General features: G+C 42.6%; 1 protein-coding gene across 1 annotated transcript in view; it reads left to right on the plus strand.

Moving 5' to 3' along the window:
• ric1 (RIC1 homolog, RAB6A GEF complex partner 1) overlaps nt 1-14,908 on the plus strand; it is a 218,438-nt gene that overhangs the window by 174,080 nt on the left and 29,450 nt on the right. Inside the window, exons 18-19 of the mRNA XM_043715245.2 lie at nt 4,345-4,461; nt 4,628-5,356. Of these exons, the coding sequence (XP_043571180.2) occupies nt 4,345-4,461; nt 4,628-5,356 (846 nt within the window). The remainder of the gene's footprint in view (nt 1-4,344; nt 4,462-4,627; nt 5,357-14,908) is intronic.

The following is a 14,908-nucleotide window of genomic DNA, read 5'->3' on the forward strand; positions in this document are numbered from 1 at the left end:
GTCTCTAATCTTCATCTGGTCTGACCAACATATGACTCTAGATCCACAGTAATGTGGTTGATTCTCGTTTGCCCACTGAAATGGCCGAGCAAGCCATTCAGTTGTACCACAAAAGACAATGGCAAAAGCAGCCCTGTCAACTGTGTAAAGTCTTCCTCACTAACATCTGGGGTCTCGTGCAAAATTGGGAGAGCTGTCTCAGACTAGACAAGCAACAGCCTAACAGAGTCATACTCACAGAATCATACCTTACAGACAATGTCCCAGACATCACCATCCCTGGATATGTTCTGTCTCAGCAGCAAGACAGACCCAGCAGAGATTGTGGCATAGTGGTAAACAGTCAGGAAGGTGTCGTTCTGGGAGTCCTCAACATTGATTCTGGACACCATGAAGTCTTGTGGCTTTAGGTTAAACATGGACAACAAAACTTCATGTTGATTGGCACGTACTGTTCTTCCTCAGCTGATGAACCCATCCATGTTGAACAACACTTGGAGAAAGCACTGAGAGTAGCAAGGGCACAAAATGTATTCTGGGTGGGGATTTTCAATGTCCTCCACCAAGAGTGGCTCAGCAGCAGTACTACTGATCAAGCTGGTCGGGTCCTAAAAGACTTGGTTGCTTGACTGGGTCTGCGGCAAGTAGTGAGAGAATCAAAAAGAGGGAAAAATATACTTGACCTTATCCTTACGAATGTGCCAACTGCAGATGCACCTGTCCATGACAGTATTGGTAAGAGTGGCCACCGCACAGTCCTTGTGGAGACAAAGTCCCACCTTCACATTGAGAAGAGCCTCCATCATGTAGTGCCATTATCACCATGCTAAAAGGGATAGACTTTGAAAAGATCTAGCAACTCTGACATCCATGAGGCGCTGCGGGCCATCAACAACAGCAGAATTGTACTCCAGCACAATCTGTAGCCTCATGACCCAGCATATCCCCCACAACCATTACCATCAAACCAGGCGATCAACCATGGTTCAACAGAGTGCAAGAGGACATGCCAGGAGCAGCACTAGACATAGTGAAAATGAGATGTCAATCTGGTGAAGCCACCAAACAGGACTACTTGCATGTCAAACAACAAAAGCAGCAAGAAATGAACAGAGCTAAGTCCTCCCACATTCAGCAAGATCAGATCTAAATTCTGCAGTCCTGCTGTAACCATTTGGGAATGATGGTGGACGACTAAACAATTCATTGGAGCAGCAGGCTCCACAAATATCCCCATCCTCAATGATGGAGCAGCCAAGCACATCAGTGCAAAAGATAAGGCTGAAGCTTTTGCAGCAATCTTCAGCCAGATGTGCCAAGTGGATGATCTACCTCCGTCTCTTCCAGTGGCCTCCATAATTGTAGATACCAGTCTTCAGCCAATTCAATTCACTTCGTGTGATATCACAAAGCAGTTGGAGACACTGAATACAGCAAAGAATAAGGGTCCTGACAATATTCCAAAATAATACTCAAGACTTGCTCCAAAACCTGCCACTCCCCTAGCCAAACTGTTCCAGTGCAGTTAAAACATTGGCATCTACCTGACAAAATGGAAAATTGCCCAAGTGTGTCCTTATGCAAAAAGCAGGACAAATCCAACTGGGCCAGTTACTGCCCCTTCAATCTACTAGTGCTATCGAGCAGTGTCTGCTCAGTGACGCCCAGTTTGGATTCCTCCAAGACCACTCAGTTCCTGACCTCATTCCAGCCTTAGGTCGAGCATAGACAAAAGCTGAATTTCAGAGGTGAGATGAGACCGATAGCCTTTGACATCAAAGCTGCGTTTGGGCAAGTGTATCACAGAGTCCTAGCAAAAGTGGAATCAGTGGGTGTTGGGGGCAAACCGTCCGGTGGTTAGAGTCATTCCTGACACAAAGTAAGATGATCGTGGTTGTTGGAAGTCAGACATCTCATCTCCAGGATATCGCGTCCTCATGATCGCGTCCTGGGCCCAACAATCTTCAGCTGCTTCATCAATGACCACCTTCCATTGTAAGGTCAGAAGTGGGAATGTTTGCCGATGATTGTATGATGTTCAGCACCATTTGCGACTCCTCAGACATTGAAGCAGCCAGTGTCCAAATGCAACAAGATCTGGACAATATCAAGGCTTGGGTTAACAAGTGGCAAGTAACATTAATACCACACAAATGCCAGGCTATAACCATCTAACCACTGTCCTTTGACATTCAATGGTGTTGCCATCACTAAATGCTCTCTCCCCCCTCCCATTATCCAACATTTTGGAAGTTATCATTGATCAGAAACTGGACTCGGCACATAAATGCAATGGCTACAAAAGCAAGGACAAAGGCTAGGAATTCTGTGGCGAGTAACACACCTCCTGACTCACCAAAGCCTACAAGGCACAAATTAGGAGTGTGATGGAATACTTGCGACTTGCCTGGATGAGTGCAGCCCCAACAACATTGCAGAAGAATGACAAAGCGGCCTGCATGATGGGCACTGCATCCACAAGCGTCCACTCCCTCCACCACTGACGCTCAATAGCAACAGTGTATACTATCTGCAAGATACACCGCAGTAATTCACCAAACATCCTCAGACATCACCTTCTAAACCCATGACCACATACATCTCAAAGGACAAGGACAGCAGATATATGGAAACACCACCACCTTCAAGTTTCCCCCCAAACCATTCATTGGCCTGATGTGGACATATATTGCCGTTCCTTCACTGTTTCTGGGTCAAAATCCTGGAATTCTCTCCCTAATGGCATTGTGAGTCAACCCACAGCAGGTGGTCTGTAGCTGTTCAAGCTGATCCTCAGCATCACCTTCTCAAGGGCAACTAAAGATGAGCAATAAATGATGACCAGCTACTGACGCCCACATCCCACAAAATGAATAATCTTTTTAAAAGTGCCCTTTTGTTAACAGCTCCTAAAATAATTATGTTCTATATAATGTAGGCCATCCAATTTGTTAGTAGAGTGGAACACTTAAGTGTCCGCTCTAATGAAGACCTCCCAAATGAATGAATGAAAGAAATTGATGGCAAGCAAAACTTATCAAATTACTTTTTACTTTTGATTTCTTTGCCTTTCCCCATCCAGCTGTCTCCTCAACACCAGCCTCTCAGGAAATTTGGTGCTTTCACATCAACTGATCAACCAAACTATTTGCTATTTTCAACTTAGTCCTGCACCTCATCACACTTGTATGTGACTATATGTCGACTTATAAAGTAGGCAGCAGTTCTGAGCTCAGCAAATAATTGCTGGAGTCAATTGTATACTGTTTTTGACATCTGTTTCTATAGTTGGAGACTAATAATTGGTAATGAGCGAAGGCTGTTGCAATGTTTCCTAAAGTCTGATGCGCTGGAGAACAGTGAGCTGGCGAGTCAGTTGTTTGTAAGCCTGTGCTGGCTCTGAAGTACTTTTGAATAATTTTATTGATCAAATATTTGGATGATGCACATATAATTAAATTGCCATTGCATACAAAAACATAAATCGTTTCCTTTCATTAAAAGGAAGGGTGATGTGGATATTGAATAGTCCAATGTTAAATGTTTTCCCTTTTAAGTTTTAAAACCACAAGGATCCTGAGCCCTCTTGACCTTGCATTTTTGTAGTACCTGATAATCTGCTGATTAGCTCCATAATTCTAAAAGTAATAAAGGGAGATTTCAGTGTATTTCCTCGTGGCTCAAGGTCACCAATTCTCTGGTTCTAATTTAGAACAGCTAAGCTAATACAAGAGTAAAACTTAGTGATTTTTTTTTATTTTGTTTCCCTCCATATCTCCCCCACACACAGTTGCTAAAATGGCTGCTCCCACAATGAAACTAACTGTCTAAACCATACAAAGGATTAATGAGAATATCTGAGGCATGAGTAATTATACAGGACATTTCATTTTAACTGTGATGATGCAGGAATTCTGTATACTGACCTTGATCTCCACATCAGAGGTTTAAAGTCTAATAAAGAAAATTGCCATTGTTTAAGTATTCCTTCTCTGCACTATTTGGCGAAGTTTAATTCCTTCAAAATAGGTTATAGTCTTCAAATTGTCTCCAACCTATTCTACATGGAAACTGGTGACCCGAATGAGCTGTTAGAGGAAGTGGTGGAGGCTGGTACAATTGCAACATTTAAGAGGCATTTGGATGAATATATGAATAAGAAGGGTTTGGAGGGATATGAGCCGGGTGCTGGCAAGTGGGACTAGATTGGGTTGAGATATCTGGTCAGCATGGACGGGTTGGACCGAGGGGTCTGTTTCCATGCTGTACATCTTTGACTCTATGACTCTATATAAGTCTATGATAATGTTACTGAATAGTCTTTACTTTCTCTCCCTACCCCAGGCCTGTGCTGCAGAGAGCATTATGCTCAATTTAGCAGGTCAGCTTATCATGCTACAAAGGGATCGATCAGGTCCTCAGGTACGAGAGAAGGACAGCGTTTCCAAACAAAAGAAGCTTGTAAGTAAATGCACCAGAATAATTACTAAGCAGCTCGTGTGAAAAACAACAGTATGAGTGCTTTTAAAATATTTTGGAATGATGTTAGAATAGATATTGCTTTAAATGATCAACTAGCTTTTCATTTAGTCCTTTCTCAAGACGAGCATTTTGTTTTGTCATTTAGCTCCCTTTCTGTGCTCCGGTGGTGCTTGCCCAGTGTGTTGAAAACGTATGGACCACCTGTCGATCTAACAAACAGAAGCGTCATTTGCTGGAAGCTCTCTGGCTTAATTGTGGAGAAGCAGGGATGAAAGTCTGGCTCCCTCTTTTTCCTAGAGACAATCGCAAGCCACATTCCTTTCTTTCCAGACGGATCATGTTGCCTTTCCAGATCAATATCTATCCCCTGGCTGTCCTATTCGAGGATGCCTTGGTCCTTGGTGCAGTGAACGAAACTGTACTGTATGACAACTTATACACACGCAACAATGAAAAAGAACCTTTGGAAGTCCTATTCCCTTTCTGTACTGTTGAGAGGACCTCCCAAATCTACCTCCATCATATTCTTCGCCAGCTCCTGGTCAGAAACCTTGGTGAACAGGCTTTGCTTCTAGCTCAGTCTTGTGTCACATTACCATACTTTCCTCATGTACTGGAACTGATGCTTCATGAAGTATTGGAAGAAGAAGCTACCTCCCGGGAACCTATTCCTGATCCTCTGCTTCCAACTGTGGCAAAGTTCATCACTGAATTTCCTCTTTTTCTCCAGACAGTAGTTCACTGTGCTAGAAAGACTGAATATGCCTTGTGGAATTATTTGTTTGCTGCTGTAGGCAACCCAAAAGATTTGTTTGAAGAGTGTCTGTTGGCACAAGATTTGGACACTGCTGCATCTTATCTCATCATCTTGCAGGTAAGAAGTTGACACATTAAATCAACCACTAAACTTCATAGAAAAACACCCATCAAAACATTTGTTATGATTTGTAGTGGAAGTTTGTTATGAAACAAATCAAATTCAAGTCTTGAATGTATAGCAGCACGTACGATGGAGTGAGTCAGACGGTTGCAATCCAAGTACTTGTACAAATTAAATGTTGTTTTGGAATGGCAACAATGTGTAGTAAGGCAACAGTAAATTATAATGGGTCCTGCTTTGTAAACTTTGATTCTAAACCTCTGTAGGATAGAAATTTATTTACAACGACATGGCCATAGGCATAGATTGATTAATGAAATAAAGATCAGCATCCTCTTTCATGCTACGTAATAACAAATTGGGAATTGTATGTTCCCTTTCATCCTGGATTATGGTTTGTTCTCATACAACGACATGTGCAATTGAAGTTGAAACGTGTCTTTTTTCCTGCAACTTATTTAGTTGATGCCTTCACTGCTTAAAAAAACAGTTGGACAATATTGATTTTAAGTTTCCTTTCCCAGGAACAGCAGTAGCTAGCCACTGTGCTTTTATTGAATGTATTGCACCTTTCTTTTTTCCCCATGTATCCTAGCTTCAATAAGCAAGTCTGATTTGACAAAGACAAAGAACATTGCAGCACAGGAACAGGCTCTTCGGCCCTTCCAGCCTGTGCCGATCCAGATCCGCTTATTTTCTAAGGTCGGTTATCCCTTTGCTCCCTGTCCATTCATGTATCTGTCTAGATACGTCTTAAATGACGCTATCATTCCTGCCCCTATCACCTCCACTGGCAATGTGCTCCAGGCACCCACCACCCTCCTGCATAAAGAACTTTCCACAAGCATCTCCCCTAAACTTTACCCCTCTCACTTTGAACTCGTGACCCCTAGTAATTCAGTCCTCCACTCTAGCAAAACGTTTCTTCTTATCCACCCTGTCTACACCTGTCATGATTTTGTAGGGCTCAATCAGGACCCCCCTCAACCTCTTCCATTCCAATGAAAATAATCCAAATCTACTCAAACTAATCTAATTCAAACTCTGTGCTGGGTCCTCTTCTTTTTGTCATTTATGTAAATGATTTGGATGCAAGCATAAGAGTTGCAGTTAGTAAGTTTGCAGATGACACCAAAATTGGAGGTGTAATGGACAGCGAAGAGGGTTACCTCAGATTACAACAGGATCTGGACCAGGTGGCCAATGGGCTGAGAAGTGGCAGATGGAGTTTAATTCAAATAAATGCAAGGTGCTGCATTTTGGGAAAGCAAATCTTAGCAGGACTTATATACTTAATGGTAAGGTCCTAGGGAGTGTTGCTGAACAAAGAGACCTTGGAGTGCAGGTTCATAGCTCCTTGAAAGTGGAGTCGCAGGTAGATAGGATAGTGAAGAAGGCATTTGGTATGTTTTCCTTTATTGGTCAGAGTATTGAGTACAGGAATTGGGAGGTAATGTTGCAGCTGTACAGGACATTGGTTAGGCTATTGTTGGAATATTGCGTGCAGTTCTGGTCTCCTTCCTATCAGAAAGATGATGTGAAACTTGAAAGAGTTCAGAAAAGGTTTACAAGAATATTTCCAAGGTTGGAGGATTTGAGCTACAGGGAGAGGCTGAACAGACTGGGGCTGTTTTCCCTGGTGCGTTGGAGGCTGAGGGGTGACTTTATAGAGGTTTACAAAATTATGAGGGGCATGGATAGGGTAAATATGCTAAGTCTTTTCCCTGGGGTCGGGGAGTCCAGAACTAGAGGGCATAGGTTTAGGGTGAGAGTGAAAGATATAAAAGAGACCTGCGGTGCAAATTTTTCACACAGAGGGTGGTACTTGTGTGGAATGAGCTACAACTGCAACATTTAAGAGGCATTTGGATGGGTATATGAATAGGAAGGGTTTGGGTGCTGGCAGGTGGGACTAGATTGGGTTGGGATATCTGGTCAGCATGGACGGGTTGGACTGAAGGGTCTGTTTCCATGCTGTACATTCCTATGACTCTATGACTCTCCTCATAGCTAGCACCCTCCATACAAGGTGACATCCTGGTGAATCTCCTCTGCACCTTCTCCATAGCATCCGCATCCTTTTGATAATGTGGCGACCAGAAATGTATGCGTTATTCCAAATGTGCCTAAACCAAAGTCCTATACAACTGTATCATGACCTGTCAAGTCTTGTGCTCAATACCCTGTCCGATGAATGAACAACGTTTGTAAATACATCTCTACAATTGCCAGGATACAGTAATGATATTTGTAGGGAACGCAGATTTAAGCCATGTAGGCCTATAGAACTCCATTAGTATTTGCTGTTGAAACGAATTATAGAAGATTCTTGTGCCCGTCAGTTGAAAAATTGGTGCAATTGAAGAAGAGTAGGGTGTGTGTATGATGGGGAAAGAAATAAAGGCAAGTTTTACAAACTGGACCCATTAACCTAAGTATTGAATTAGTGGCAAATCCTATGGCACAATTCAAAGAATATTTATTTTCTTGTTTTATCACACCTTGTGTTTACCTCTATCTGCAATCTTTCAGTACACTTAGTACCATCCCATTGATGTAGTTTATCAGGCGCAACAGCTCCAAAAGCCAACTTCTTGTCTATGGTCTTTGAGAGGAACATTGTAACTGCTTTCTGGGGTTAACAAGTTTCTTCAGTTTGACTGTAAAGCCATCTTTAAACGTCAGAACAGTAGGTTATTAAAGAAAAACTGGAAGAATGTCATTTGATCTTGGAATGAGTTGCAATGAAGCTTTCTACTTTATTTTCCCCTTGTCATTTCCTAAAATCTCAACTGTTATGATACAGAAGGAGAAAGTGAGGTCTGCAGATGCTGGAGATCAGAGCTGAAAAGTGTTGCTGGAAAAGCGCAGCAGGTCAGGCAGCATCCAGGGAACAGGAGAATCGACGTTTCGGGCATAAACCCTTCTTCAGGAATGAGGAAAGTTTGTCCAGCAGGCTAAGATAAAAGGTAGGGAGGAGGGACTTGGGGGGAGGGGCGCTGGAAATGTGATAGGTGGAAAGAGGTCAAGGTGAGGGTGATAGGTCAGACTGGGGTGGGGGCAGAGAGGTCAGGAAGAAGATTGCAGGTTAGGAAGGCGGTGCTGAATTCGATGGATTTGACTGAGACAAGGTGGGGGGAGGGGAAATGAGGAAACTGGTGAAATCCGAGTTCATCCCTTGTGGTTGGAGGGTTCCTAGGCGGAAGATGAGGCGCTCTTCCTCCAACCGTCGTGTTGTTGTGGTCTGGCGAGGGAGGAGTCCAAAGACCTGCTTATCCTTGGTGGAGTGGGACGGGGAGTTAAAGTGTTGAGCCACAGGGTGGTTGGGTTGGTTGGTCCGGGTGTCCCAGAGGTGTTCTCTGAAACGCTCCGCAAGTAGGCGGCCTGTCTCCCCAATATAGAGGAGGCCACATTGGGTGCAGCGGATGCAATAGATGATGTGTGTGGAGGTGCAGGTGAATCTGTGGCGGATATGGAAGTTTCCTTTGGGGCCTTGGAGGGAGGTGAGGGGGGAGGTGTGGGCGCAAGTCTTGCACCTCCTGCGGTTGCAGGGGAAGTGCACCTGCACCTGTGGCTCAACGCTTTAACACCCCCTCCCACTCCACCAAGGATATGCAAGTCTTTGGACTCCTCCACCGCCAGACCACAACAACACGACGGTTGGCGGAAGAGCGCCTCATCTTCCACCTAGGAACCCTCCAACCACAAGGGATGAACTCGGATTTCACCAGTTTCCTCATTTCCCCTCCCCCCACCTTGTCTCAGTCAAATCCATCGAATTCAGCACCGCCTTCCTAACCTGCAATCTTCTTCCTGACCTCTCTGCCCCCACCCCAGTCTGACCTATCACCCTCACCTTGACCTCTTTCCACCTATCACATTTCTGACACCCGTCCCCCAAGTCCCTCCTCCCTACCTTTTATCTTAGCCTGCTGGACAAACTTTCCTCATTCCTGAAGAAGGGCTTATGCCCGAAACGTCGATTCTCCTGTTCCCTGGATGCTGCCTGACCTGCTGCGCTTTTCCAGCAACACATGATACAGAAGGAGGCCATTGACCCATCGTGTTCACACTGGCTGTCTGACCATTTTCTCTTGAGGCCAATTTCTGCTTTTCACCTGCATATTGTTTCTATTTAATCGTATAATAATGTCGTCTTCCAATATTTCCAGAAAGTGCATTCCATGCCACAGCTACTTGCTATGTGAACTGGTATTTTTCTCACTTTGGATTTGCTTCTTTTGCAAAACACTTTAGAGCTGCCTCCTCTAATGCTCAACCCATTTGTGATCAGGAACAGTTTCTCCCTTTCTGCACTTAATAGACCCCCTCATGATTTTGAAAACTCTATTAGATCTCTCTCTCAACATTCTCCTGTCTGTGGAAATCAGTCTCAGCTTCTCCAATCCAAGGAACTAACATTTCCCATTTCTGGAACCATTTTCAGGAAGCTCTTCAACACTTCATAGGGGAGGCAATGGCCTAGAGGTGTTATCACTGGACAGTTAATCCAGAAACCCAGGTAATGCTCTGCGACCCTGGTTTGAATCCTACCATGACAAATGGTAGAATTCAAATTCAAAACAAAAATCTGGAATTAGGAGTCTAAAGGTGCCCATGAATCCATTCTTGTTTGTTAGAAAAACCCATCTGGTTCACTAATATCCTTTAGGGAAGGAAACTGCCATTCTTACCTGGTCTGGCTTCCGTGTGACTCCTGACCCATAGCAATGTTGTTGACTCTTAACTGCCCTCTGGACAACTAGCCCACAAATTCATTCATCCAATAAATAAAAAACAACTCCCTACAGTGCACTTACATCCTTCCAAGTCTGATACCCAGAAGTGTACGCAGTCCTCCAGTTAAGGTTTAACAGATCTTATACAGGTTCAGCGTAATCCTCCTGTTTATGGACTCTATGTCCCCACTTATAAAGCCTTGAGTACTTTGCTTTATTCACAGCTTTCTCCATGTACTGTTACCTTTACTGACTTATGCATATTATTACACCCTAGACTCTCTGCTTCTGCACACCCTTTGGAATATTAATCTTTTCTTGATGTAGCCTCTCCATTTTCTTTGCACTGAAATGTATCACCTCACGTTTTTCCACATTGGTGAATTGATCACTTGGTCAAATCTTTCTAAAGTCCATACACTGCTACAAAGACATCGACAACTGAAATCTGAAAATGGTGAGCATAAAAAATGACAACTGGATGTCAGTGGCTGATGGCTACAATCTCTATACTTCATACTCTATGGCCCTGCCTCTCATTTCTGCAAACTATCCATGCCTTTATTATATTTTATAAGAAACAGAGCCACACAGAGTCTGAGTTCATACCATGCTCAGCGGCGAGTCAATTGATCTAAATCAGGGCAATGACTGAAAAAATAAATACTTCCTAATCAGCCTGTCCAGAGATGATGTCACACACATCTGGAGAAAGCAGAACCTGAATCTAGGCCTCCAAGGCAGATGCTAACTCCTGGCCCTACACATATCCTTGGAACATCTAGATAACAAAGACACCTACATCATACTCCTATTTATTGATTTTAGTTAGATTTTCAACACTGTAATTCCAACTAAACTCATCTCCAAACGAGGACCTCAGTCTCTGCTCCCTGTCTGAACTGAATCCTTACAGATTGCAATCAGTAAGGATGGATGACGACAACACCTCCACGATAATCCTCAGCACCAGTGTCCCGCAAGACTGCGTAGTCAGCCACTTACTATACTCTGTCCAAATTCAGCACTAGCTCCATTTACACATTTGCTGATGATACCATCATAGTGGGCTGGATCCAAACAATGATGAGACAGAATATAGGAAAGAGAGCGCTAAGTGGCATGGTGTAAAGACAATAATTTCTCCCTCAGTATCAGCAAACTGAAGGAACTGGTCATTGACTTGAGGAAGCCAAGTGCCTGTCTGTATCAGTGGCACTGAGATGAAGGTGATCAAGAGCTTCAAGGTTCCTAGGAGTAAATATTACCAACAATCTGTGCTCATCCACCCACGTTGACACTACAGTGAAGAAAGCACACCAACACCTCTACTTCCGCAGAAGACTAAGAAAATTCGACACATCCGCAATGACCCTTACTAATGTTTATATGTACACCTGAGAAAGCATCCTATCCAAATGCATTAAACCTGCTATGGCAACTGCTCTGGCCAAGACTGCAAGAAATTAGAGAGCTGTGAATACAGCTCAGTCCATCATGAAATCTAGCCTTTCTTACATTGACTCCATCTGCACTCCCCTCCACTCAAAAAGCAGCCAATATAATCAAACACTTATCCCACTGGACCCTGGGCAGAAGACATAAAAGTTTGAAAACATGTACCAATAGATTCAGGAACAACTTCTTCCCCGCTGTTATCAGATGTATGAAAGGAACTATCCTATATTAGAGTTGATCTTCCTCTGCGGCTGTACTCTGCATTCTGTTCTATCACTCTGATGTACTTAAGGTATGCAAGGGAACACTTCTCCCCGTATCTTGGTACATGTCACAATAATAAATCAAATCCCTGGCTCAGAGGTGGAGCTCCACCACTTTGCTGCATGAACACTCTCGGACATGGTGTTTGGTCTCAGTGCCAAAGTAAACTGGCTACGGTTTCTTTTCCTCCCATCCCTGCTGCAAAGTACATTCACGACAACATCGTAAAATAGTCATATAGTCATGAGGCTTCACCCCCACCATTCCTCCACCAAATGGTGTCTGATACTCACTGAGGTGAATGTGGGAATAGTAGGCATTTTAGTTTAGTCTTGAAGTCATGATAGGGTCATGCACCATTAAAACGTAAAGGCTCTGGGGAGAGAAGTAAATTGACAGGAAAAGCACAAATCTGGCTGAAGTAATTCCTTGGCTAACTGCTCTGCCGCACGTGACATTGAACTGTTTCTAACAAGAAAATCTTAATTTTAATGTGGTGACATGTTACTAGCTTGTAGTATAACATTTAGTACTCTTCAGCAACCCAGACTAGTAATCTCTCGTGCTGTTAGCACTATTGAAAATTTATTCCCAAGAGGGTCAGTTGCAGATCTGAAGATGCTCAACTGCCTGACAATACTTGCCTTTGATAGCTCACCAATGAAGAGATATTGGAAGGCTAACTGTCATTCAGCTGACTCTGAAACAAGAGTCAGAGCTTTAGAGAGGAGAAATTGGTAGTTTTTTAAAAATAAATGTGATTTAAAGAAATTCCTTGTATGGAAAAGGAGAATTCCTGATAACAGCAGTTGTTTACTTATCAACTTTATCGTGACTTAGTAGGAATCGATTATGTATATGAATGTGAACAAACAGTGCTTTCAGATCCACAGTGATTATGGTCTGCTAGTCCTGAAATGCCTGTCATGATACTTAAAACACAGTTTGTGACCAGAATTATTTGAAAATTCAAGTGAAGTCAGGAAGTCTACTTTTAAGACACTACTGGAATTGTTTTTAATGAGTAGGGTTGCTCCATTCACTCAGCCAATGTTGTTTCCATCAATTGTGCTCCTTTCTGGCCCTTCAAAGAAGCTTTTCATCATTATTAGAGTTATCAATGAGTGTCTGTGTGCTATAGTTTTTCAAGAACACTGCTGTCATGTTTTTTATTAGTAAAATTATATATAGCATAGAGTTGTTTGCTATAGTATAAGTGGAGCTTAAAATGAGAGCACTGACATTTATTGTTCTCTGCTTTGATTGGAGGCTATTGCCTTGAGCAGTTCACGTTTCCCAATATCTTCTGAGGATTGAATGATGCCTGGTTTAAGTTGGAATGTAGAGTGGGTGGCCACCTATACTTAAGGACCATCTTGGCTGGAATTACCAGTTTGAATACTGTAAATTCTATGACTGTTTATTCATTCTGATGTCTGTTTGGGTAGAAGGTCACTTACCTATCATTATCAGTCAGGATGTAGTGCAGCTGCAAGAAAAGGACCATTATCCTGAAAGCTTCGAAATTTATCAGTGAAATGTGGCACTTTTTAAACATTGACGATTACAGATTTTGTAATAGTTGGTTCTGCTATAAAGTGTGTTTCCTCAACGCAAATTGGCTTTAATGTGATTGAAAAATTTATCAGTTATTTATGGAATGCGAGCATTTCTTAAGTGCATTGGCTGTAACGTGATTCCAACCCCATTAGCTTAAATGGTGCCACTATTATGCGTTTTTTTTAATATTATAACCCAAGATCACACGAGAATGGAACTATTGCATTATGTTGGAACCTACTGCACGAGGGTACAATTTCTGCTTTAAATGCAGTTGGCAATCTGGGGAAGTTCCAATTGCTTTCAAAAATGAAGCTGCAGTTTCAATTTCTGCACAAACATGATCACTTATTGTGAAATGTTCCATCAATCAGTGCAATCAAGTATATTTTCAGAAGCATTTTTCCCCTTTAAACTTTAGTCTATATCCATCCTACATTTTCTTCTACATTTCTTCATAATATATGGCTATAATATATATAAAGAGTAAAGCACCCAGCACTGATTCCAATCGTATGCTATGGACACTACCGTCCAATCTCACAAATGGTCTTGTACCATCATGCTCTGTCTCTACCACTAAACCAATTTTGGATCTAACTTGCCAAGTAATGCTTTGTCCCATGTGCTTTATCTTCTTGATCAGTATTCATATGGGACCTTGTCAGAGACTTTGCTGAAATCCATGTAAACTACATTAACTGCACAACTCTCATCCATACCCCGTCATCTCTTCAAAAAATTAAAGATCTCACAACACCAGATTATAGTCCAACTGGTTTATTTGGAAACACTAGCTTTCAAGGCGCTGTCTCTTCGTCAGGTTCCAATCAGGAACCACCTGATGAAGAGGCAGCACCTCAAAAGTTCATGCTTCTAAATAAACCGGTTGGACTATAACCTGGTGTTGTGTGATTTTTAACTTTGTATATACCAGTCCAACACCAGCACTGCCAAATCTTCAAAAAGTATCATCAAATTTGTTAGGCATGACTTCACTCTCTCACAAATGCTGATTATTCCCAATGAAACCAGCCAAGTGGAGATTAATTCTCCTCTTCAAATTTTTTTTTCAATAGTTCCCCTATCACTGATTTGAGACTGACTGGTGTGAAATACCATGGTTTATTTCTATTACCTTCTTGAAAAATGGAAAGGCGTTCTCTTCAGTCCAGTGCTCTGGCAATTCCCCTGTGGCCACAGAGGCTTTTAAAAATTAGAGTCAGGGCTCCTATAATTTCCTCCCTGCAGGCTTGCAGTAGCCTGGGATACAACTCATCCGAACTGGGGATTTGTCCGTTTTTAAGCTGTGATATATGTGGAGCTTAAAATGTGAGCACTGGCATTTATTGTTCTCTGCTCCGATCTCAATCTCAAACACCACCTCACTCCTTGTATAACCCAAGATCGCTCGAGAATCTCTCAGTCCCTCTTCCTGAATTCTGTACCTATATCTTGTGTGTCCAAAGTGAAGATAGGTGTGAACTCTCTTAACACCCCACCGATGTCCTGCAGATTCAGGCAA

The sequence above is a fragment of the Chiloscyllium plagiosum genome, unplaced genomic scaffold, assembly GCF_037043375.1.
Source record: "Chiloscyllium plagiosum isolate Xiang-an unplaced genomic scaffold, Cpla_swu_hap1 HiC_scaffold_2, whole genome shotgun sequence".
NCBI classification, from domain to species: Eukaryota; Metazoa; Chordata; class Chondrichthyes; order Orectolobiformes; family Hemiscylliidae; genus Chiloscyllium; species Chiloscyllium plagiosum.